This window comes from Pteropus medius, unplaced genomic scaffold (genome assembly GCF_902729225.1).
Source record: "Pteropus medius unplaced genomic scaffold, Ma_sr-lr_union100, whole genome shotgun sequence".
Taxonomy (NCBI): Eukaryota; Metazoa; Chordata; class Mammalia; order Chiroptera; family Pteropodidae; genus Pteropus; species Pteropus medius.
The window spans coordinates 4,559,437-4,583,500 of NW_024352783.1; the positions used below are offsets into that span (position 1 = coordinate 4,559,437).

Here is a 24,064-nt window from a genome sequence, read left to right on the forward strand (position 1 = left end):
GTCCTTCCGTATCCTTAACTTTGTCTTGGCGGATGCCAGACCCCGGACCTGCGGACCAACCCCGTGCCTCTGCGTCCGCCCAGCTCGCTGCAGAGTTAAGATTCGACTCTCCACACGCCCCGGGCTACTCCAACTGCCCGGTCCCCGCTCGCCGCTCCTGATTGGCTGAGCTCCTGTCAGTAGTAAAAAGTATCAGATAGCAAACTTGGGACCTTCATAAAGGCGTGGTGGTGATACTCCGCAATCGCTGGCAGCCTATGACATCAGCCAAGAACGCCTGGGATGCCGCTGCTCCTGGCCAGACGCAGGAGGAGGAGGTTCCTGCCGGCTAAGAGTTAATCAGCACCGCACAGCGAGGGGGGAGCCGTCAGTTTTCCGGGGACACTGGTTTCGGTCACTGGCTGCCACTGTACTCCTCCTACCCAGGGGAGCTCACGGAGAGTTGGATGAATTCTGGGTTGTTAGCTGCGGTCAGCTGGGCTCCTGCGAGCCTGTTCCTGGTGGAAAACAGGGGGCGTCTGGCCAAGGGACCAGCGGCTCGCTGAGACTCAACATGACCCTCCTGGGGGCTGAGCATTCTTTGCTGATTAGGAGCAAATTCAGATCAGGTAGGGCTGAGGCATTTAGCACTCCTTCTTAAACTTTCCTCTTCTGCACTTCTCAACTCTAGACTGCTTTCCAATAAATGTCTCAAAGCCGGCAGTGGCTACTTCGACCTTGTTCCCCAAAAGCACATTGTGGAAGTGAAAATTTTATTTGACTTCGGGGGCCTTTAATGTCTTCCATTTTAAATAATTTTGAGTTGATGAGTGTGGTTTTTGTTTGTGAAAAGGCCAATCTTTTTATTTCATTTTATTTTTCCTCTATGTGAATAGAAAAATTAGAGGGGCACATTCAAAAGGAACAAGTTTGAAAATGAACAAATACGGGATTTCAAGTTTGTAAGCAGCATAGTATTAGTGATAATTGCTGAGATGAACCTGATGCTGCATATTAGATTACAGGGGTCACTTAAAATGTAGCTAATCCAAACAAATGTATTTCCCAAAAAAGTCACTTGGGGGAAGTAAAAATAGCAAATTTGGAGCACACCAAGTATTTAAAATGACATCACTGTAGAAAAAAAAAAGTCCAGTGCCACAAATATTTTTTCCCAAACCATCTGATATTTATAAATGGAGAATTTTGCCCCTAAGTTTCTGTTTTAGTAGCGCATAAAGAAACTTCTCAAAGGACGCTAAGTGAAGGTGAGTGGAAGGGAGAGATGGGAACTCTAATTTGCTGCTCACTAAGGGTTGGTATAGGTGCCCATAGAAGGTTTGAAGGTGTGGGGCTCCACATTTAGACACAGAGATACTTGCCTTCTTAAGTTCTTTCTCCATAGCTATGTGTATAATACTTGTTTTCTAAAAGCTGTAACAAACTACTCAATAAATGGCAGAACTCCTACTTAGAAGATAAATTACTTTATAAGAACTCTAGTATGAATATCCGGCATAACAGGTGTAAGAAGGATGCTGATCTAGTTTGCTAACATTTCCTAGCCCTTCTATTTGGGTCTACTCAGTGTTTCCCTGGAGATTGATGTTTCAACAATGAGAAGAGTGGATTCGAGAAAATGAGGGTGAAGTGTGGATTTCTTAGATGCTCCTGGCTTTTAGATGTCTGTGAGGTCCACTGGAGATTTTCTTAGGCTCTATACTGTTGAAAAGAGATGAAAACTCGAGAGCTTACGCAGCCGCAAGACTCAGTGCCTTGAAGCTCCAGGATGAGTCTGCCCAGCCACTGGGTTCAGCAGTGGTTATGTCCTTCCTTTCCTTCTCATGGCGAGGTGAGGTGGTTGGTCAGTTAATCCGCTGGAGACATTAACAGTGCTTTGTAATTTCGTCAAAACCGCAAGGCAACACTGCCACCTTTCTGAAGAAGAGAGGATGCAGATTTGTTTTGCAAGAAGATACATTCATTTCAAATGCACGCTTCCTGTATCATATGGGGGGAGAGGGGAGGGTGGGCAGGGGAGGAGCAGGATTGTCTAAATGAATTTGGTGAAGGTACTAGATAGAATTGCAAAGCAGACTTAGCAAACGAATCCTTCCTCCCTAAAGTGCAGACTAGAGGGAATACAATGTTTGCACTGCCCCTCATTCCTATCTTAGTGCACTGGTGGAGTCCTGGTATATCCCAGTTAGATCCTGAAGCTTCTGAGAATTCCAATTGCTGCCTCATTTTTTTAAAAGCTTGGACAGGCTTTTGTGTCACAGGAAGGGTAGCTTCAGGAAACATGATATTAAAGCAGACACAGGCATGTTTAATCTACCTTTGATAAACAGAGAAGTTGTGGTGTGGAAGAGGACAAAGTAGTTTAATTATCTGAGATGCAAGGGGTTGATAATCTGAAAGACAAAAAAAAAAAAAACAAAGGCATATAAAACTAAGTAAATGGAATATTGAGGATGGTGATCATTCTGTCTATATAATTACTACTGTAGCTGCACCAGCACAGAAGCCTGGCTGGCAGCATGCTAACAGAAGGGCTTGCCTCTTCTAAGAGAACTTGGTTTATTTTGTGGTTAACAATGGATAAGGAAACCTTCTGCTCTCTTTCGATTTCTTTCTCTCTCTCTCTCACTTATTTTTTCATTTTTTTTTCACGAGCTACTCAAAATGTAAGTTCATAAAACTCTATCTCACTACTAGTGTTTGCTTTGATAGTAGAGCCTAGTGTTACATATTTCATTAAAAATAGTTCAAAAAAATAAATGAAACTAAGTTGGTCTTTGATCATACTCACTGTATTATAGGGGTTGTTTATAAGTGAGCAGACTCTGAAATTGACAAGTAGGACAACAGCATCTAGCCAGCTTTCTATAAGTTGTATTCAAGTGATCTTGTTATTAACTACAAACTCATGCCACAGGAGTAGTAAACTGTGAAAGTTTACATGTATGAACATGTTTAGTGATGTAAACTAATGTTATCTGAGAGGCTTCAGGGTTTCATGGTTGAGCGTATAGGCCTAGAACCAAACTAATTGGGTTTTTAGTGGGCACCTCTACTTGAACCGAAGATAAACGGCATAATTCTCTCTGCCTCAATTTGCCTCATTTGAGTAATGAGAATGATTATAAAGTTGTTGTGAGGATTAAATGTGATTATACAAGTAGAGCACTAAGGAAAATACCTGGCTTTTAGTAAGACCTCAAAAAATACTGTTTTATTATTATTAAGCAGCTGGATTCTGCATTGGTTACCTCCTCTCTGAGTCTTGGTTCCTTAATCTGTAAATGTCAGGGTTGGATGAGGTGATTTCTCAGACCCTTTTGTAACATTTTATAGTTCTCTGAAGACATGTAAAGACTGAGAAAAAGCAACATTGTGATTGGACTGTGCAGGCAGTTGGGCATAAATGGTAGGCAGTTCACATAAATGCAATAAATAGTGTTACTTTTTAACTACATTTTTACTGTTTGATCTCACCATTGTTTTGTCAATATCTGTAATCAGTATCACTGTCAACAGTTTTCCTCAATGTCATAATCCTTGTGTCCATAAAATACAAGGACTTATATGTATGTGTGTACACACACACACACACACATACACACACACCATGCACAAAGATAGAATGGAGAGAGGGCCATTAATTGATTTTGCTTCTAAAGAACTGTTGTGTTTCATTCGTTTATTTCTCTTTTTTTCTCCGTTTTCCATTCTACAGCCCACACAAAGGCAGACCCTGGTACTTGCCATGACCTTGCCTCTATCTCTCACAAATTTAGGGTTGTCAAATTTAGCAAATAAAAATACAGCAGGCCCATTTAAATTTGAATTTCAGATAATTGATATTTTTAGCATGCTGTAGTATCGGGGGCTTACTTATATCTGAAATCCAAATTGAACTAGGCATTCCATATTTTATCTGGTGACCCTACCATAATCTGAGCAGTCTTTGATCAACGCTCTTTGCTGCCCTATCAAGCTCTCAAGGTTTTTGGTGCCCAAAGACTCCCCAAAATGCAAACTTCACATTTTAGGCGTGAAAGCAGAGACTTAGAATGAGAAGAGGGTGCTGTGAGCATAAACTCTGAGTCCTCTGGGATAGATCTTGCATATGGATTGGGCACTCCTCTCTAGCTTTCTGGGGAAGAGGAGGGTAAGCTGCTGGGGTGGAAGGGCTCCAGGACTTGGGGCTGCAGCTGAAAGAAGCCAAGGAGCAGGCAAAGCAGGCAGTAGAGAAGCAGTAGGTGAACTCAGCTAAGCATTGGAAGGTGTAACACACCAACACCTCATTTTTCTACCCCCAGCAATATCCAGGGATGGGGCTTCCGAGTCTGCAATTGCTGTTTGTCTTTCCAGAGAAAGCAAGGGACATCTCAGGACTCCACAGGTCATCTTCTCTGTGTTTTCTCTGTCCTCCATCCTTCAGATCACCTAAAAAGACTGATTTCTACTTTAAGCTATATCTTTAACATCTCTGGGACTGAATTTTCTCTCCTATAAATTGAACAGATTGGACTAAGAGGTTGGTCCTAAAAGTTTTTACCATATGATCACTATTGAAGAGATTTCCACCATGATCTGAAGAGAAGCTCAGGCTCTGGCCCTACCTTCACCATTAATTAGTTTGAAACTTAGAACAAATATTTTACCCATGCTCAATCTTCTTTTAAAAATTGCATTGATAGCTTTTGAGTGTGAAGCCCACTGATGCACAAATATCTTAACTAGTTCCCAGTTCCATCTTGCTAACGAAATGATCAGTAGAATATTTTTTGAAGTTTGAGAAAACTTATTCCATCAAAATCTTTCAAGAATTTCTACTAGACATAATCAGAATAGGAGGAACGTAAGGGCGAATTGTCATTGTAGGCTTCTGTACAAACTGTTCATAGCTGAACTTCTTCCTTCTTTTGCTGACAACCACTGATTCTTTTCTCAGCCACGGCATTAGATTCCTGTTGCTGCTGTAGTAAATTACTACTAACTTAGTGGCTTATAAGCACCACAAGTATATTATCTTATAGTTATGGAGATCAGGAGTCTGAAAAGGGTCTCACTACACTACAGTCAAGGCGATGGCAGGGCTGTACGCCTTTTGGAGACTCTAAGGAGAACGTGTTTTCTGGTTCTCTTTAGATTCTGGAGGCTGTCCCCTCTTCCTTCATCTTCTAAAGAAGAAATATAGCATCTTGAAACCTCTCTTTGACTTCAATTCTTTTGCTTCTGGCATCCACATTTAAGGACCCTTGAGATTCAATTAGGCTCATCCAGGATAATCTGTATGTTTTGAGGTCAGCTGATTAGCAGTCTTAATTCTATCTGCAGCATTAACTAATTCCCCTATGCCAAGTGTTTTAACATGGGCCACTCTAACAAAATACCATAGACTGGGTGACAAAACAATAGAAATTTATTTTCTCACAGTTCTGGAGGCTGGAAGTCCAAGATCAGGGTGCCAACAGAGTCAGATTCTAGGGAAAGCCCCTTTCCTGGCTTGCAGGTGGCCACCTTCTCTTTGTGTTCCCACATAGCACAGAGAAAGAGACAGAGAGAGGGTAGTCTCTGATATGTCTTCTCATGAGGGTGCTAATCCCATTCTGAGGACCTCACCCTCATGACCTCATCTAACCTAATTATCTCCCAAAGGTCCCATCTCTAATTACCATCGCAGTGGGGATTAGGGCTTCAACATACAAGTTTGGGAGAGGACACAGTTCGGTCCACAGGACCATGTAAGGTAACATATTTGTAGGTCCCAGGGATTAAGACACGGGCATCTTTGGAGAGAATGGGGCGTGTATTATTCTGCCTATGACAGCAACTTCTGATATGGCATTCCCACCTTTCATGCATCCACAAAGGCTCTGCCCTGCAGATTTTGTTCTGCAGAACTTTTCTCATAATGTGGATTATCTAGCCATAATCCCAGTATTTTCTCTAGGATGATCCACAGAAGACTAATTCTGTAGTATATTAACAGTCATTCAGCAGGAAATACATATTTTTTTTTACAGAGGGCAGAATATACTGAAAGATTAAAGTTGGATTTTTAACTGTAGGATTTCTCAGAGATTTTAATATTTCTAATGTAAGTTATTGGTGTCAGGACAAATACCATACCCCAAGAATATCAATCATAGGATTCTAATCCCAGTCTCCAAAGAGCTCACAGGCAACCTGAAAAATGCTGCATGAATGTTATATATTTATGCATTCATTCATTCAACAGCTATTTCTTTCATGTTTCCCTTGTCATGGAAACTGTGCTGAAGCTGGGGATACAATTGGGGAGCTGAAAAGACACACTCCATGCTGTCACATGAAATATTAGAGCTGGCTCTCTAATACCCTTGCATGGTTCCTGCAAACTGTGCCTTCAGAACTCCACGTTGAAACACAATTAGCTGAATCTTAAAAGATGAATGTATTTTAAGTCCTAAATGGGAATTAAAAATCTTTTTTAAAAGCCAAGGAACCCTCGGGGTCTGGCTGGGGCCACCTGCTTGAGATCGTTGCTCTTGCCTCAGGTGTGACTGTGTTAGATGTACTCCTATACTCAGTGGCCTTCCCTCATTGTCTTAATTATGACTCAGGAGCCCCGACCTCCCCCTTGGACTTTCCCTGCCTTATTTTTATCTATAGCTCTTATCACGAATGGGCATACTAAACATTTAACTTGGTTATTTGTTTATTATTTGTCGATGAGGGTAGGAATTTTTGTATGTTTGTTTGTTTTCACTGCTTTATTTCCCAGCACCTAGAACAGTGATTAGTAGAGAGAAGGCCTATTGAGTATGTTTTGAATTAATATGTTTTATTTTGCACCTAAAGAATATTCAAAAACAATAAAAGTAAACAATATAATGTTTTTATATATTTTAGGCATATGTGTGTATACATTAAAACTAGAACAACAAAAGAAATGAGCGAATATAAATACAAAATTCAGTAGTTACCTCTGGAGTGGGAGGGGCAAGATGAGAGAATAGTGGTCTAGTCCAAGGTAAAAAAGAAGTTATTGGTGGTGTTCGTGGGTTAGGCAGTGGTTATATGCATACTATTCTTAGCCAAATTAATTAAACAATGTTCATTTGTGGACCAATGATGATAGTGTGACAGTGCAACATGGACCAAGAATTATGATTAATCTAATTTTGTGTACCTGAAGTACTTTAAAAAATAAGTTTTTTAAGACCAGAGAGAGTGGCATTTGTCTTTTATCTGCTACAGTATGTGACAGACACAGTAAGATTTTATCAAATTGGATTGAACCAAATCGAATGGATTCTCATCTAATAGGATTAAATTGGAGAATAACAGGTGTGCATGGCAGAAGCAGAATTTCTCAACCCCAGGATTAGAATTTTACATACTTCAAGAAAACCAAACCTGAATAGAAGCTGCTGGAGCCTAAAGTGCTCATTCATCTCTTTTATTTCTATCTTTTCAACAAGAACTCATTGGCCATCTAGGAGATGGTGACCAGCTAGCTATCTTGCATCTCTGCCCAGATCAGGAAGGAGAAGCCAGCAGGTGCATTTCACAGGTACCTGCCTCCCCAGCTTCATTCCGGATTTCTCTCCCATAAGCAGACACACTGTGGGACCCCATCATACCCATTCTATGACTCCATGACTTTGGGAAAGTCAATTCAGTTCACGGGGCCTTTCTTTCCATATTGATAAAATGATTCATGCCATTTGTGAGAGAAAGACCCTTGCAGAATTATCGAGGGTTTATTTCATAGAAAGAAGTCCCATACATAAATAAATCTTTTATGAATATTTTTGTTTTGTATATAAAAAAAAGAAGTCCCTATTCCTCACGTGGGAAGGGATTACTTAACCTGGTGGGATGTGAATGGTGCAAGAGAGAAGCATGTATAGTTAAAAGGCTTTGATGGATATAAATATAATTTTATTTATTTGTTTGTTTGTTTAACTTTTACATCCGGTCTTTCACCGAGCATAATGTTTTCAAGGTGTCAGCACAGCACTCTTTTCTGTGATTGACACCTGCTCTACGGATGGACCACACTTCACTTGTTCACAACCCTGGATGGACTCTGGGTTGCTCCCACCTTTGGCGCGTAACTGCAGCTGCCATGGCCACGTGTCCATTTGCACAGAATGGCTTCACCGCCCCCTCGCATGTGAGGAGGCAGAGCGGGGGGTGAGGCTGCTTTGCCCAGTGCTGATCCTGGACAGGTTCCGGGCAGGGCTGCGGGAACCGCAGCGCGCACCGCAGTTCTCACCACTAACACAAGTCCCAGCCCTAAATAGAATTTTAAAAAACAAAACCATCAGACGAACAATAGTTTTGCAGTCTTACAATTTTAGTACTTCAATTTTCAACTTTATTAAGCAGGTAATGTTTGTCTTTTAAGTCAGTAATTTGCACTAACTTCTATTCTGAGATCATCCAGAATAGGTAGTTAGTCAAGCTTTACTTAACCAGACTTAGATCATTACTCTTAGATAAAATTCAAAGGTTTCTGAATTCTGTTAAAACAAAATATATTGTTTATTCTCTGAAATTTAGAATAAATAAGGCTGATCCTGACTTTTGTTGTTGTTGTTCACCTCTCATAGTTATCTTTCTTTCTGTCACCACATATTGGATCCCCTTTACCCCGTCTACTTCCCGGCTCCCCTCTCTCCTCTGCCCCCTGCCCTCTGGTCCGACTTTTATTTTTACCGGGCACAACAAGATGCCCTCTAGGACTATTACTGAAGGAAGAAAATTTTTTTTGTTCCTCCTGTAGAGAGAAGAGAAATTCTCTTCATTTCCCTGCAGACACTTTCAGAGTATCTTTTTATCATTTCAGTCACTGCAGTGGACATTTGCTGTGTTCAGCCACTTGAGATCATTAGAAGAGCAATAGAATTCTAGCAGTAGAAACAGTGACTTAAATAGTGAATTAAGTGTAATATTGTAAAACATATTTTGGGGTTCCCTCATGTATAGGAACTTAGCCATTACTTCATATGTGTGGCGATAATGAGTGAATACACAACCTCTCAAATACTCACTATTTCTTGGCTAGCACCTGTTGTCTGGCACCCCAACTTGATCTATCATGTAAGTTTTTCACCCCTCAATCTTCATCTCTTTCCCCTCGGCCTCTTAAATGGTACAAAGTCATCAGTTTTTTCTCAAAATAAAATCAAGCAGCACCAGGGAATATCCCCATTTCACAGATAAGGTGAAATGACTGAAAAATATCCCATAAACTGTTCTGACTTTCCTAATTCTGGAAACACTCACCCTTCAATAAATCATTCAACTTTGTTCTCCTCATGACTGATTGGGCTGGTTTCTCAGTCTGAAGTAAAGTTCCACATGGAACTTTTTGATACTCAAGCTCCAGATAGGGCAATAAGGCTCCAAAACAGGCAAAATCCAGAAAATGCTATTCAACATTAATTGAACAATAATTTCCCCCAATACTTTGTATGTCTTTACTATTTTGTGTTCCTTTCCTGTCCTTGTCCAGATGCATAAGGATTTTTACAAAGTTATATCAAAATGTATACATAAATTTACACTCAGACTTTTATCATTCAGCATAAAATCATAAGTAGTTTTTCAAGCTGCTATATAGCAGTATAATTGTTTTAGACTGTATTCAAGTCCACCAAATGAGTATATAGTAATATACTAAACTTTTCCCACTCAGATCGGCAAATTAAGCCCATTATGATTTTCATATTATAAGCAGCACTAGTATGAAAATCTTTATGCATATAAGCTTTCTCATTCTCCAAATTGTTTTTATAGGATACTCAAGTTTGAATGTCCAAGTGTGGGAATAATGGATATTAATCTTATGATCTACTATGGTAACTAGTATTTCTGGAGAACTTACAGTGTACAAAGCCTAACCCAAGTCCTATTTCCATATGGCGATGAACACTTGTCCCTGTAATAGAACTAATTCAGAGTCATCTTGGGTATTTATTTAATGATGACTGATGTTCAATGAGCTTTAGACACCTTTTCAGTCAATTAAAAAAAAAAAAAGAGCCACAGTTACCTGATAATTTTGAGAACTTCTGTGTGATTTATTATTTGGGGACCACCTCTTACCAAATATAACTGATGACTCCTCAAAGAAGAAGTGACGAGGACTAGGAATTATTGAGAAGCTATTATCTCATTTAATCTTTCCAAAAATGCTATGCTACAGATATGATTATCCCCATTTCATAGATGAAGAAGCTGAGACTCAAAGATGTTAAACAACTTGGTCAGAGTAACATAACCAAAAAATGACAGAGGCCAGATCTGATCCCATTTGTTCACTGTGCCACGATGACCATCTTTATTACAACTTAAAGCTACCTGCTCCCACTCCCCACCCTCACCCATCACATACACACCTGGCTTACTGGATTTAATATACCTCATTCTGGACTACAACTCCAGGCACATACTTAATTGCCATTATTGTCCTTGATTGCCTAAATAGTGACTTATCAAGACACCTGTTTCTAGTACAAATTAACCTATAAATGATACATGTCACCCCCCCACGACCAAATCCTAGAACTTTTAATGAAACTTGACTATTTCAATCTTAGTTTATTTGAGAAAAAAATTCAAAAAATTTTGAAAACTAACAACAGTAAGAATAGATTTGCCTCAAGATACAAACATAGCTATATAAAAAACATCTAGTAACAGACTGTGGAGCAGTGGTTGCCAAAGGCTGGAAGGTGGGCGAACTAGGGAGAGGTTGATAAAAGGGTACAAACTGTCTTTCATAAGATGAATAAGGTCTGAAGATCTAATGTATAAAATGGAAACTATAGTTAATAACACTGTATTTTGGTGAGAACACTTCTACTCTCTTAGCAAATGGAAAGTTGCTAAGAGAGTAAAGTGTTCCTAAAAAAAAAAAATAAATATGTGAGGTGATGGATATGTTAACTAACTTGATGGAGGAGAATTCTTTGACAATGTATACCTAATCATCATGTTGTACACTTGAAATATGTTACAATTTTACTTGTCAATTAAACCTCAATAAAGTTGAAAAAATAAAAGAAATATTTAGTAGTTAGTATTAGGGGTAAAACAGACAAATATTATCAGTGGATCAGAATTTTGTGTGTGTATATACACACAGATTTATGTATATATGTGTGAATCTAATCTCTAATTAATTATTAGTTATTAATATTTAATAATAATGATGGCTGTTCAAATCAGCAATAAAATATGTGATGAAAGTTTGTTGGGAAAATTTACTACCCATTTGGAAATAAATGAATTCAGCTATTTTATAATATGTCTTAAAATAAATTCCATATAGATCAAAGAGCTAAGGAAATCTGTAAAATATTAGAAGAAAACATAGGAGAACAATTTTATAATCTTAGAGTGAGACAAACCCTCCCAAGCATGTCACCAAGATAAGAGTAGAAATAAAAAAATGGCATATTTGGACACTTTAAAAAGTTTAAAACGTTGCATGAGAAAAAAAATCACCAAAAAACTTTAAAGTCAAACAGTTTATTTAAAGAAAATACTTGAAATGACTATATCAGACAAAGTTATTAAGAGAGCTTCTATAAACAATAATATTAAAAGCATACAACATAAAAGAAAGGTAATTCAGGGAGAAAAAATGGTAAATAAGCACATGAAATATGCTCAATTCACTAACATTCAAGAAAATGCAAATTAAAAGAGCAGGATATTATTTTTTTTTTCAAACATAAGATTAGCAAAAATTTAAAATATTAATAACATCAAGTATTGGACAAGTGTGGAGAAATAGGCATGTATATCCTATTGGTAAGCAAATGTGTAAAGTCTTAAAGGACGCAATTTGACAGTCTCTGCTAAATTTTAAGAGCCTCACCATCAACCAAAAAACTTCAAAGCATCTAATCTAAAGAAATACTTGCATGTACAAGAATTTTCAATGCGTCATAGTTTATAATGCAAAAAAAAAAAAGGAAGAAATAGCATACACATCCATCAATAGGGGCATGGTTAATTAAATTATAGTACATTCATTCTATAAAATATAATTCAGAGCAAAAGGGAAATGATAAAATATTATATGAACTGACATAGAAAGAGCTCCAAAACATACAATTAATTTTTTTACAACAGCAATTTACAAAACAGTCAGGCAACATATTCGCATTTGTTTTTAAAAAATTATTTTGATGTAAATACACAGGAAAAAACCTTCAAGAATATAAGTCAAACTGTACAGTGATGCTCAGGTTGGGAGGAGGGCAAGACCTTATCTTTACCATTTGAATCTTTTAAAATAAGAATGTATTAGTATCTACAGAAAATATGTTTAAACAATAAAGAGAAATTGACAACATAAAAATAGTAGTGGAAAACATCTTTCTGTAAGTCTAATCAAACAGACAAAAATTTAAATGAGTATTTAGAGGCCATGACTAGTTAATTTGATTACATATTTTAAACCTCTTCAATAATATAGGATATTGAAAGATAAATTTAAATTTACCACCTTCTCTCAACATGCATATGTGTGCATGTGTACACACACATAGAGAAATGTCAATAAATTCTAAATATCAGGCTCATATCTTGACCATAAAGGCAGTAAAAAAGAATATATTTTAAAGCTGAAATATTTTAAACTCAACAAGTTAGGGCTCAAAACACCACAAACATACCCAAAGTTTTAAAGTATAGAAAAAAGCCTGGAAAGACCCATTTGCAAAGTGATTATCTCTGGGTAGTGGAATTATGAGTAATTTAAAATTTTTCTTCTTTCTAATATTCCTATATTCTTTATTTTGATTATATATTCAGTGCTTCTTATTATCTTCTGTAATAGAAAGGAATAACTTTGGTAATAAACCAATTAACAGTGAATGTTGTTTGCTCATTCACTTATTTTTTTAAATAATTTTTTATTTTTCAATTATAGTTGACATTAGTTTCAAGTGTATAACATAGTAATTAGATATTTATAAAACTTACGAAGTGATCACATGATAAATCTAGTATCCATCTGACACCGTACATAGTTATTACAATATTATTGATTGTATTTCCTATGCTGTACTGTAAAGCTCTGTGACTATTTTGTAACTACAAATTTGTACTTCTTAATCCCCTCTTTTTCACCCATCTCCCCAAACCCCCTTCACCTGGCAACTATCAAGATGTTCTCTGCATGTATGAGTTTGTTTCTCTATTGTTTGTTTATTTTGTTTGTTAAATTCCACATATAATTGAAGTGATACGGTATTTGTCTTTCTCTGCTTGACTTATTTCACGTAGCATAATACCCTTTAGGTCCATCCACGTTGCTGAAGATGGCAAGATTTCATTCTTTTTTTATAGCTGAGTAATATTCTATTCTATATTTGTACCACCTCTTCTTTATACATTCAACCACTGATGGACACTTAGGTTGCCTTCATATCTTGGCTATTGAAAATAATGCTGCAATGAACATATGGATGCATATGTCTTTTTTAATTAGTTTTTTTAGGGGGAGGTTTATGGGTAAATACCCAGAAATCGAATTACTGGATCCTTCTTTGTCTTTTGCTGTAGCCTTTGTTTTCAACTTTATTTTGTCTGGTACGAGTACTGCTATTCTAGTTGTTTTTTTTTATTATTTCCATGTTCACGAAATATTTTTTCCTATCCCTTTACTTTTAGTCTGTTTGTGTCTTTCCATCTGAAGTGAGTCTCCTGTAGGCAGCATACATAAGGGTCTTGTTTTCTTATTTATTCAGCCACTCTACGTCTTTTGATTGGAGCATTTAATCCATTTACATTAAAAGCAATTGTTTATAGATATGTAGTGATTGCCATTTTATTATTTATCCTTTTTTTTCTTCTTTTTAAAAAAGTTCCTCTAACATTTCTTTTAATATTGGTTTGGTGGTGATGAACTCCTTTGGCTTTTTCTTGTCTGGGATGCTTTTTTATTCTTAAGTCATGGAGTAATGGGGGATGAAAGATATCTTATCTGAGGAACAACTAAATCAAAAATTGGCTGAACACCTAGAGGTTTAAGTTGTTAATAAATTCCCCCAATCCAAGAGCATGCTCACATTCAAACAACAACCGAAAACACTTCAGCTGAGACTGAAAACTTACAATCCTACTATTACTTTATACTGAAAATTTTAAATGTATATGTTGTAGCATAGGTCCTATAGCCTGGCTGACCTGTGTCCAAATCCTGGCACTACCCTTCCTGATTGTGTGAACTTGAGCATATCCTTCAAGCTCTAGAACCACCACTTCTTCATTTGTAAATGTAGAAACAAAAAAGCCTCCCCATGGAAAGTTTGTGAAGCTTTAGTGAAAAAGCATATTAAGAGTGTTTAACAAAGTACAGGAATATGCTTATACACGTCACAAATGGTAGCAATTTTATTCACAGATTAACATATATTAATTATTATATCATATTTATATCACTATGCTATATAGTATGTTAATTTATAATATTTTAAAACAATTTATATGTTATTGTAAAAATCATATTGTTTCTAAATTAACAGCAACCTGCCTGTCATAATTCTCTCTTAAGATTTGCTGCTATTTTCATTTCTTTTTTACCCCAGGTTGTGTTTAAAAGTGGTGAATATAATCATTATCATTATAGAATTTACACTGTATTCAATAAAGTGATTATATACATATTAACACTTATTCTCTCCCTTTCGAAAAAAATTTAGGAAGGAATTTTTAGTATTTTTATTCTCCAGAAACTGGAGTTGTTTTCCAGCTCAGGTCTTTATATGTTTCTGAAAAGAGCCCCAGGCCTTGTCTGGGACCCTTGCAAGGTTACCAGTGGTTATAAGGATCAGCAAAGGCTCATGACTGATTTTCAGGTTCTACTGAGAGTACAAGTCCTATACCCTTATAATTGAAAATACTGTTCTATTTAAAACTAAAATCAAGGGGAAAAGCTTTCTCCAAAGAGAACAAAGTTTGGGAATCAGACAGCTGGGAAAGAGACTGCTAAATTGTAACACTTTTTTTTTTTTTGATGCATTAAACTTCCCTGCCCCCCACACAAATTAACATCAGTTAATATGCTTTTATTTTCGCACCAACTCTGTGAGATTGCAAAGCTGACCCTACAGATAAGAGGACTGAAGTTCAAGGATATTAAGAAATTTGTCCAAGGTCACTTAGATTTAGGACCAGAATTCCGGTCTCTGGGCTCTCAGAACCAAGTTTACCACATGATCCCTCTGAGGAATTTGTATCCAGGGGAAACACAACTGGTGCAAAAATAGGCAGATGTCTGGCTTTGAAACAAGTGGCTCTCTCAACAAAACGGTCTCTCTGCTTAAAGCTTTCTTTGCACATAGTAGCCATCTGCACTGGCTTCAAGGCAGAAAGAACTAGATTAGAAAGAGGTGAAAATTCAGTCAGTTCAACACAGTATTGGCTGGGAGAGGAAAACAGAATAAGGCCTAGACATTGCACAGGAAACTTTAACTTAGTGGAATGCCCGCCTCTGCAGAGGGTTCTAGTCTTAACACACTGATTAGAACCTGACACCATGGAATGTCCCAGAGACAGGAAATGTTCTTAAATGTTTTGTTTGGTTGTTTCAACACCTTGTAAAAACAGTAGATCCAAGATTATTTTCTAACATTTCAAAAAATTTTAATGTCTATATTTACTATTTTCTAAAATATAAAGGTACAGTAAAGTATATTAATGAAAGATATGTATATTCACATATATACTCACACTATTATATATATTATATAGCAATATATTTGCATATGTATCAATCACAATTATATATGCAATAGTAGTATATATTAATAGTAAAACAATACTAGTATATAAAATAATTTGAGTGTATAATGTATAATACATACACATATATACGTTTATTGTATACTGTGTATATTTTATGTATATTGTATGAAGGGTCAAAGATTTATGTCGTTAGAAGGAAAAACTTAAAATGTTCTACAAAATGAAAATGAATACATTGAAAATAAAACATAACCTGCACATTAAATGTGGTGCTTTCAAAGAATATTTAACGAGATGGAAATATGTTTATAATGTAAGTAGTGTTCAAACTACTTTGGACTGCATATATAATACAATCCAAATTTTTGAGAAATTGTAGAGTACATATTTTTCTATACATATACATGTTTGAGTTATAAGAAAGAAGGCAAAGTATTAGCAAGTGTGGGTTATCCCTACAGACTTGAATTACCATTCATTTCTCTTTTCATCCTGAAACTTTTGTCCATTTTCCAAATTTTGTATAAGGAACATACATTTACTTTATAATCAGAAAAGGCAATGTATGTTCTAAATGTTAGCATAGTACACCACAGGCTTAACTTAGGATCTGAAAAGAACTTAAATCTATATTCAGGGACTACGGCAATGTGAAAAGAAAAATTTCATCTTAATTTGAGGATAATTCCTTTCCCTTGCCTTCATAAAAATGCACCTTTGTTCCAACTTCTAATTCTCTTTTGTGTTCAGTTCTCATGCAGTTATTCACTCGATGCCTACATTAACCTCATTAATATTTGTGTAGCAATTTATCACTGTTAAAGGAGTCTTAGTCTGATCACTGCAATTACCCACTTGGGTATAATGGTACCTTAAAAAGATACCTTCTTATAGGGATGAGTAACCAAGGTTGAAAGAGTTAATGACCTGACAAAATTCACAGGCACAAAAAAAATGACAAAGCAGGATTCAAACCTGGATCTTCTAGCCCCAGATCTCTTGACCTCTTTTGATGAACAGGTGGACATAAGGAGGCATAACTCAGAGTCCCTTTTCTCAAGGACCTCCCCCAGCAATAGCTTTCAAGGAAAGCAGGTCAAATGGCAGGTTCTTCTCCCCGCAGGCCCCTCCTGCCTTCCCCAGCGTGCGCACGCTGTCGGCTTAATTCACTCATGGCTCTTCGCCATAGAATACATAAACAAGCGGGGAAAGCCTCTGAGAGGAATCTTGATGCCCAAATGGAGCAATTTGTCTTCTGAGATTATTGTTTGAAATTGTTTATGTCAGTTGCCGAGTTTCTGTTCTGTACTTCAGGGACCTGTTTGTGATGGAAGAACAAATTCCCTGCAGCTGAACAGCTATCCTCTTGGGGCAGTTCTAGTGACAGTGTGGCCTGTTGCTTGCCTGTCCTCTGGACACAGGCAGAGATTTAGGGAGGTTCACTACAGCCCCAGTAGAGCACCCCAAGAATTATCTGTGGCTCGCTATTTGCTGGGCACACTGTAAGCATGTAACATGTGCTAATTCAATCCTCACAACCATTCTCTAGGAGGTACTATTGTTCCCTCCATTCCACCCCTATTCCTAGAGGAAGAAACTGAATCACCAGCCATTAAGGAAATTTCACAAGATTCCACACCCAGTTAATAGAAAAGCTGAGACTTTAACTCATGCACTCCTGGCTCCAGAGCTCATGTTTTCAACTACTACCTTGTGCTTCTTTTCACAGGCACCTAAACTGGCCACAGCTTGCTTAAGCCATATGACTTTCTTTCTCGTCCTGTCCTTGCAGAGAACATGCAAATTGTGAATTCTTCCCCTTTAGTGACATCGTAAGCCTCAAGGCATTTCCACTTGAGGTCCACGTTCCTTATCCCTCTAGTGTCTCAAGATATTACAATATAAAAGCCTTAAGCTCACAAACCTGGCAGCTTTGTGAGTGAGAGAGAATTCCTTTTGAGGCATGAATTAGTCTTCTTCAAATGTTTTGACAAACTGAGAGTGTGATGCTTAGGGAAAGAATAGCTTCGCAGTGTTTGTGTGAACAGACATCTTTCTAAAATAACTTTGGACTGTGCATAAGGCTTGATCATTGAAGGAACTGCATAGCAATTCTGAGTTAGAACTCTTTAGATTTGAATATTCTCCTGGTTTTTACCCTTCAAATGTCCAATACTAGAAGCTGGCCTGAATTAATGTTTCTCAGTCTTCTTAAAGGACACAGAGTTAGCACATATCTTAGGATTAAGAAAGGATAGTGTGTGCTTGGTCCCAGCTTCTTCTGTGCATGCTTGCTCATCTGTGAGGGCCACTAAGGCCAGTCCAGCTCCCCCCAGGCTCACTTTCTCACTCAAGACCAGAAAGGGCTACATCGATGAACTGATCATCATTTTTGCTTCCTCCTCTCTGAATGCTCCCAGCAATAGATGGGTGGATAGTTGGGCCTATGTCATTCTTGGTCACCGCAACCATTTGGCTATGCATCAGCACACAGGGCAATGTTTGACCAGGGAACAGTTATTATTGGTACCTGGACTCAGAAGGCAAGGAGCAGAGTGTTCTCAGGCATCAATACTACACACAAAAATAATTCCTGGTTCTTAGCCTTGTTTGGGAAATGTGGCCAAGATTGAGGCAGGAACAGCATAGAGAGCCTGGCCTATCAGGCCACATTCTTCCATTTCTACATCAACAGTGGCCTTACATCTTCTTTACCAGATGGTTCAACACCTGTGTATCCCAAAGAAGAACATGTCAGCCTGTGAGTGACTCAGGCTGTTTATATGAAGGATGGCTTTGTCCCAGAGTCAGATAATGTCAGGTAGAGGAAATAATTATGTGGGCGGGGCACTTTTTGGTCAAGAAGAGGAGAGTTATATCTATAAATATGTTGCATAACATCAGCTTTCAGATCTGGAAGGGACCTGAAAATTCCAATCATGGTCCTGATTGTTACTTCCCAGGAAATTATCCTTTGGCCAACAGTTTCCTAATGGCCTGTGTCTAACAGTGTCTTTGAAAGCAATAATGTCAACATCAGAGATGGTATATAAAGGTCGATCCAGCTAAACCGGGGTAGGATTCAACAAAGAAGTTCAAGGACTAAACTATGAATAGGTACTACTGCTCTTTCTGAGGAGAGAGAAACTTCATTTGGCTGATATTGTGTTGTATCCATAACGAGAGGTGTTTACCTGGCACTAGATAGAGAGGACACCACAAAAACAGCCATCCAAGATGCTTTCTGTGACATGGCTGACTCAGCTTCCTGGGTTTGCCAATGTCTTGCTCTGGTTATATGTTTTGGCCACCTTTACAAACTCTAGGTCCACACACATAGAAGTGTTTGACTGTTAAAACTGATCTCAAAGTTTTGCTTAGTTGTACTGACAGCTTTCAACCACCACCGGATGCACCTCCTCAACACTAATCAGTAGGGAGCCTCTTTGTTTGCAAACAGTAGAGAATCAAATAATAGAAATTTTGAACAAGCTTAAGCAAAAAAGAGCACTTCCTATAAAGATACCATGGTGTCTCATGCAACTCAGTGGCAGGAATATGATTGAGACTTGGAGGAAAATTACCTGGAGTTGGGGCTTTGAACACCCTCAGACAATTCTCCCTGGCCCTCACCCATGCGCCATTCTTCTTTCTTTCTATCAATCGGCTTTATCGTTTTCCCAGTTCACGTGGTTAAAAATGGCCACCCCAGCATTATTGAGTTTGGTCTCTCCCAGTCCCATTTCTAAAATTCCTGGGTAAAGACCCAGTCTGGCTGTGTGGGTGGCCATCTTTGAAACAAAAATTGTGATTAGGGAGAGAGGCAACTCAGTGAGAACATCTTAACTGCATGAAAACCACATCCATAGAAGATTTTTTAAAAACAGGCATTTCCTCACAAACCCAGCAGAAAACCATTCAGAATAGAATAAAAGGCAGTTATCAACAGCTTCTCATTTTTTCTTTTATTCCTCCCTCTGCCAGTAACTTTGCTGTCATGTCAGTATCTCTCTCTCTCATGGGACACACCAAGCCTTTAGGAAACAAAAATTACTCCTACAAATGTACACACGAACAAACAAGCTGTTGTTGAATGGAACTAGAGGGAAATAAATTAAGTGCTATGGGCTTAACAACATCATTTATTTATTTGTTTAAGTTTCCTGGGAGAAAAGACCAGAAAAGCCTTTCTAATTCCGAAACCACACACAACTCCCCATTCATGACATTCCACAATTGTAATTATTTGTTTAACATCTTTTTCCTTCCCTAGACTGCGAAATTTATGTAGGCAGAACCCATGACAGCTTTAGTCACAGCTGGATCTTTCATGTCTAAAACAGTGCTTGGAGATATAGTAGGTGATCAAACATCAAATGAATGAAATGAAATGAATGAATGAATGATGTTAGCTAGCATCTACCTTACTGTCAGATTCCTGGATAAAAGTATTACCTTAAAGGCTCTTGGTAGTTTGAGCAATTCTGCTACCAATAATTATTGTAACAATGCTTTAGTTTGTCCTTTTATTGTTTTGCAAAAGTTTGATTAAAGAAATTTTCATGTGAATTTTATTCACTTGCCCTTTGGACTCTATCTCCCTTTGTCTCTCCCTCCCTGCCTCCACTTATGCCTTCCCCCTCTTTCTATCTTTAATTCGTTATCAAGACATAGTAATTTTTCTTTTCCACTTGTTTCTCAAATCTTTCCTCTCTTCTCCATTCCCACTGTATACAAGTGGACTTTCTTGTCTTACACATGGATCATAAGAGTCTTCAAGTCAGCTGTGTCTCCCTATCCATGTTAGCATGATATTACTCACTCTAAAATTTCAATGTTAGCATATTCTGCTACTCAAAAAGTGCCAGCATTTCCCTCTTTCTGCAAGATAAAGTCCAAACACTTCAGCATAGCATTCAAGGCCCTCTGTTCCTGAATCCCCAACTCTTTTCCGGTATTATCTCTTACCACTCCACAATAGGATACCTTTCCTTGAACAAGGCAATATTCTGGATGACAGTACATATTTTTCTGGTCCTAGTGAAAAATGACAATACAGGCCCCTTGTACAAAAAACAATTAAACTTCAGTCTACGGCCATGCTACCCTGAACACGCCTGATATTATCTGATCTCAGAAGCTAAGCAAGGTCAGGCCTGGTTAGTACTTGGATGGGAGACCACTTAGGAAGACCAGGTGCTGTAGGCATAAAAACAAACAAATAAGCAAACAAAAAACAATTAAACTTCAGATGGTGAAAATACAACATTAAAAAAAGCATGGAGCCTTTCTGAGTAAGGTGCAGATCACATTTATTCCATTTTCAAGTTTTTCACTTAGTTAAGAATTCCCATTGCCAACCATCTTATCCATATGATTCTCAATAGAACATTTAAAAGTCCAGTTCTCCTACTTAATTAAAGGTCTAGTTCTTACTTTAATTAAAATTAAAGGTCCAGTTTTCCTTCTATGTATATGCATTCTTTAATTATATGTTATCTAACACTTTATTTATCTAACTCAAGTGTGTATGTCTTCTCTTCCCGCACTGGATTATTCATGCCTTAAATTACTTTGTATTTTCCTCAGTATTCAGAGATGCCTCAGAAAATAGCAAGGAACTGCTACATGCTTTTTGAGAGGCTGCATTGGTAGGTAAATGCATGAATGCATGATCACCAGACTGGCCTGGTGATCCGAAAGGTACTAAAGATTTCTGTAGCATTCATAAAAGTGGTGGCTATTCTAGTTCACGTTTCCCTCTAGAAGGTCATTTTAGGGCCCTGCATTTCACATCTGACTTCTTAGAACTCTTGGCAGGCTACCGTTTTGCAATCTTGTAGTTCATTCCTGCACTTTGAACATAATACTAAGAACTATTACAAGAAATATTGTAATCTTATGGAGAAAACTCTAGAGATTAAGAAAAATATCAGAGGCTGGAATTTGAAGATGTACAAAGACAGACCCTGGTTGAAAATGAAGCCAAGTGTCATGAAATGTTAGCACTCCAAGGAGCCTTCAAGATCACCAGCTCATCTTTCTTGTTTTATGAAGGAGGAAACTGAAGCCTGAGAAATGTAGTGCCTTGACCAAGATCACATAGCTATTTAGTGAGAGGAACAAGGCCTGGTCTCCTGAACACTCATGTGACTTGCAAAGACATCCCATTGATAGATTTCAGCAGACAGAACTTTGCGAGACCTTGTACTAACTACTCATAGGTATTTGCCTGTGTGCAAATCAGAAATTGAATACAGATGCAATTGTATAAAAAATATATTGTACTATTTTTTAATACAACTCACTTTGGTTTTCTATGAAATTTTGGACTTTAGCATTTAATCATCCAACATTCAAATTATTGAAAAAATATTTACATAGGGCATATTGTACATGCAGAACAGGGAAAAAGTATAGAGTAATGAGGATACAAGCAGCATTATGGGTTTGATGTAATGACTGCTCTTGTAGTTACCAAGGGGAGCTGATTGCTAGGCAGAGTATAGAAGATTCTAATAGTAGCCAGGAGTCCATTGTAAGAAGGTGCTGCAGAAGTAGTGAAAGCCCACTACTATCTGCTAATGTTAAAGGAGGCTTCTTTCTACTGCTGTTGCTGAGGGACCTGGACTTGGTCCTCTGCTGGAACTGGGAATTTTCCTGCACTCTTGAGACTTCACTTTTCCACAAAGAATTTTCAAAAGACCAAGATGAGTTGAAATAATGGAGTCAGATTAGTACAATGGCACCATAATCCACTTCCACCCTTGCTCCTGGATAAAATTACTCCATCTGTTTCTAAGCAATACCTCTAAGGAGGTTTGAGATTTTTAGATCTAAATCATAAAAATAATGTCTTTAAATTGGAAAAGATTTAAGAATCATCCGATCTAATGATTTTCAAATCCATGGAGCTTTTGCATTTCACGAGAGCCTCTGCTTTCATCACTTAACCCTTTGCTATCGCTTTTTCCTTCCATGTAATATTTCAGTTAAAAAAATGTTTCCAGTGCTTTTTAAAGAGTTTGCATCTAATTCTAATTTAGTTCTTCCCTTCATAGCTAAGGGGTCTGGAGCCCAGAGAGATGAATTCCTTGTATTGTTGTATTGAAGTGTTAGAAGAAGACATTTAGGTTCCCTCAGTAGAATTTGGGGAGTTATTTGTAATTCCTCATGTAGTCAAAGCAGAGCAATTCTTAGAGAGACTAGAATTTGTGGAACATTAGAAGAAAGAGAGGAAGACGACTCTGTGAATGATGAATATATGGGTAGGACAGTGAGGACACATGTTTTATTTTCTTTAGTAGTCGCCATTCTTTTGTAATTTTACATTTATCTCTTCCCCCAAATAGACTTACTAAATATGTAATAGACATAAATTATGTTATGACTTTAGTAAAGTTTACACATTAATTTATAATTCAGAAAAAAATATCCTTTTAGACCACATATCCTGTTCTTTCTTCAGAAAACATAACCATTCTTAGAGGTTGTAAAGGTTGTGGCAAGTAGGCTGCACAGAGACTATAGGCCACATGAGGCTAAGGGGAATTTGCTTAAGAAAAATGGAGAATTTAGCAGAAAAAAAAAATATTTGAGTGGAGGGAGGATAGAACATAAAATCAATCAAATATGAATAATATGATGGCCTTAAGAAGGCAGTATATCCATGGCAACATGGGAGAAGTAATGGATAAGGATGATTGATGCCTTTAGCAATGATGATTTATCTGAATGGACCAAATAGAAGCTCAACTCACAGACCCCAGTAACTTCTTTGATATCCTTTGGATGAAAACACTTCATTGGCACATGCAGTATTCTCGATGGAAAACAACAAACAAGAACTAACAATTGCCAAAGAGCTGAGAATCACTAAGATATTTACTATTATTGTTTAGGGACAATATTACTAGAGCATTGGAAAGTCTCCTACACCTAATAGAGGAAAAGGCAACTGTTCTCCACAATGAGTGATGGTAAGGGAAATTTCTGGGTTTCAGTTGGACCTGCCAGCTTTGTCAAACTGCCAGCTTTGTCATCCCCACAAACCGAGAGGTGAATGGGTAATAACCCAGCTTATTACAGCAAATTGATAGCTCATGTGAATAACCTTGCTACCTAGTTTACTGCTTCCAAATTATCTAAACAGTTAAACAAATAGCCAAATTCATTCTGAAATTCTTACAGCAATTTTTTTGTGTATAAGTAGGTTTGTTTTCTTTGCCTTTTCTTCTTTCCTCTTTCTTTCCTTCCTTCCTTTCTCCCTTTCTTTATCCCTCCCTCCCTCTTTCTCCCTCTCTGTCCTTTCTTCCTT

At 37.6% G+C, this 24,064-nt stretch overlaps 1 protein-coding gene and 1 pseudogene across 1 annotated transcript in view; both read left to right on the plus strand.

Moving 5' to 3' along the window:
• Positions 1 to 232: 232 nt before the first annotated feature.
• The window catches only part of MYOCD (myocardin), an 85,096-nt gene continuing 61,264 nt past the window's right edge, over positions 233 to 24,064 (plus strand). The window contains exon 1 of the mRNA XM_039847381.1: positions 233 to 608. Coding sequence (XP_039703315.1) covers positions 554 to 608 — 55 coding nt within the window. The 5' untranslated portion in view covers positions 233 to 553. The remainder of the gene's footprint in view (positions 609 to 24,064) is intronic.
• On the plus strand, positions 20,837 to 20,955 carry LOC120589995 (uncharacterized; annotated as a pseudogene).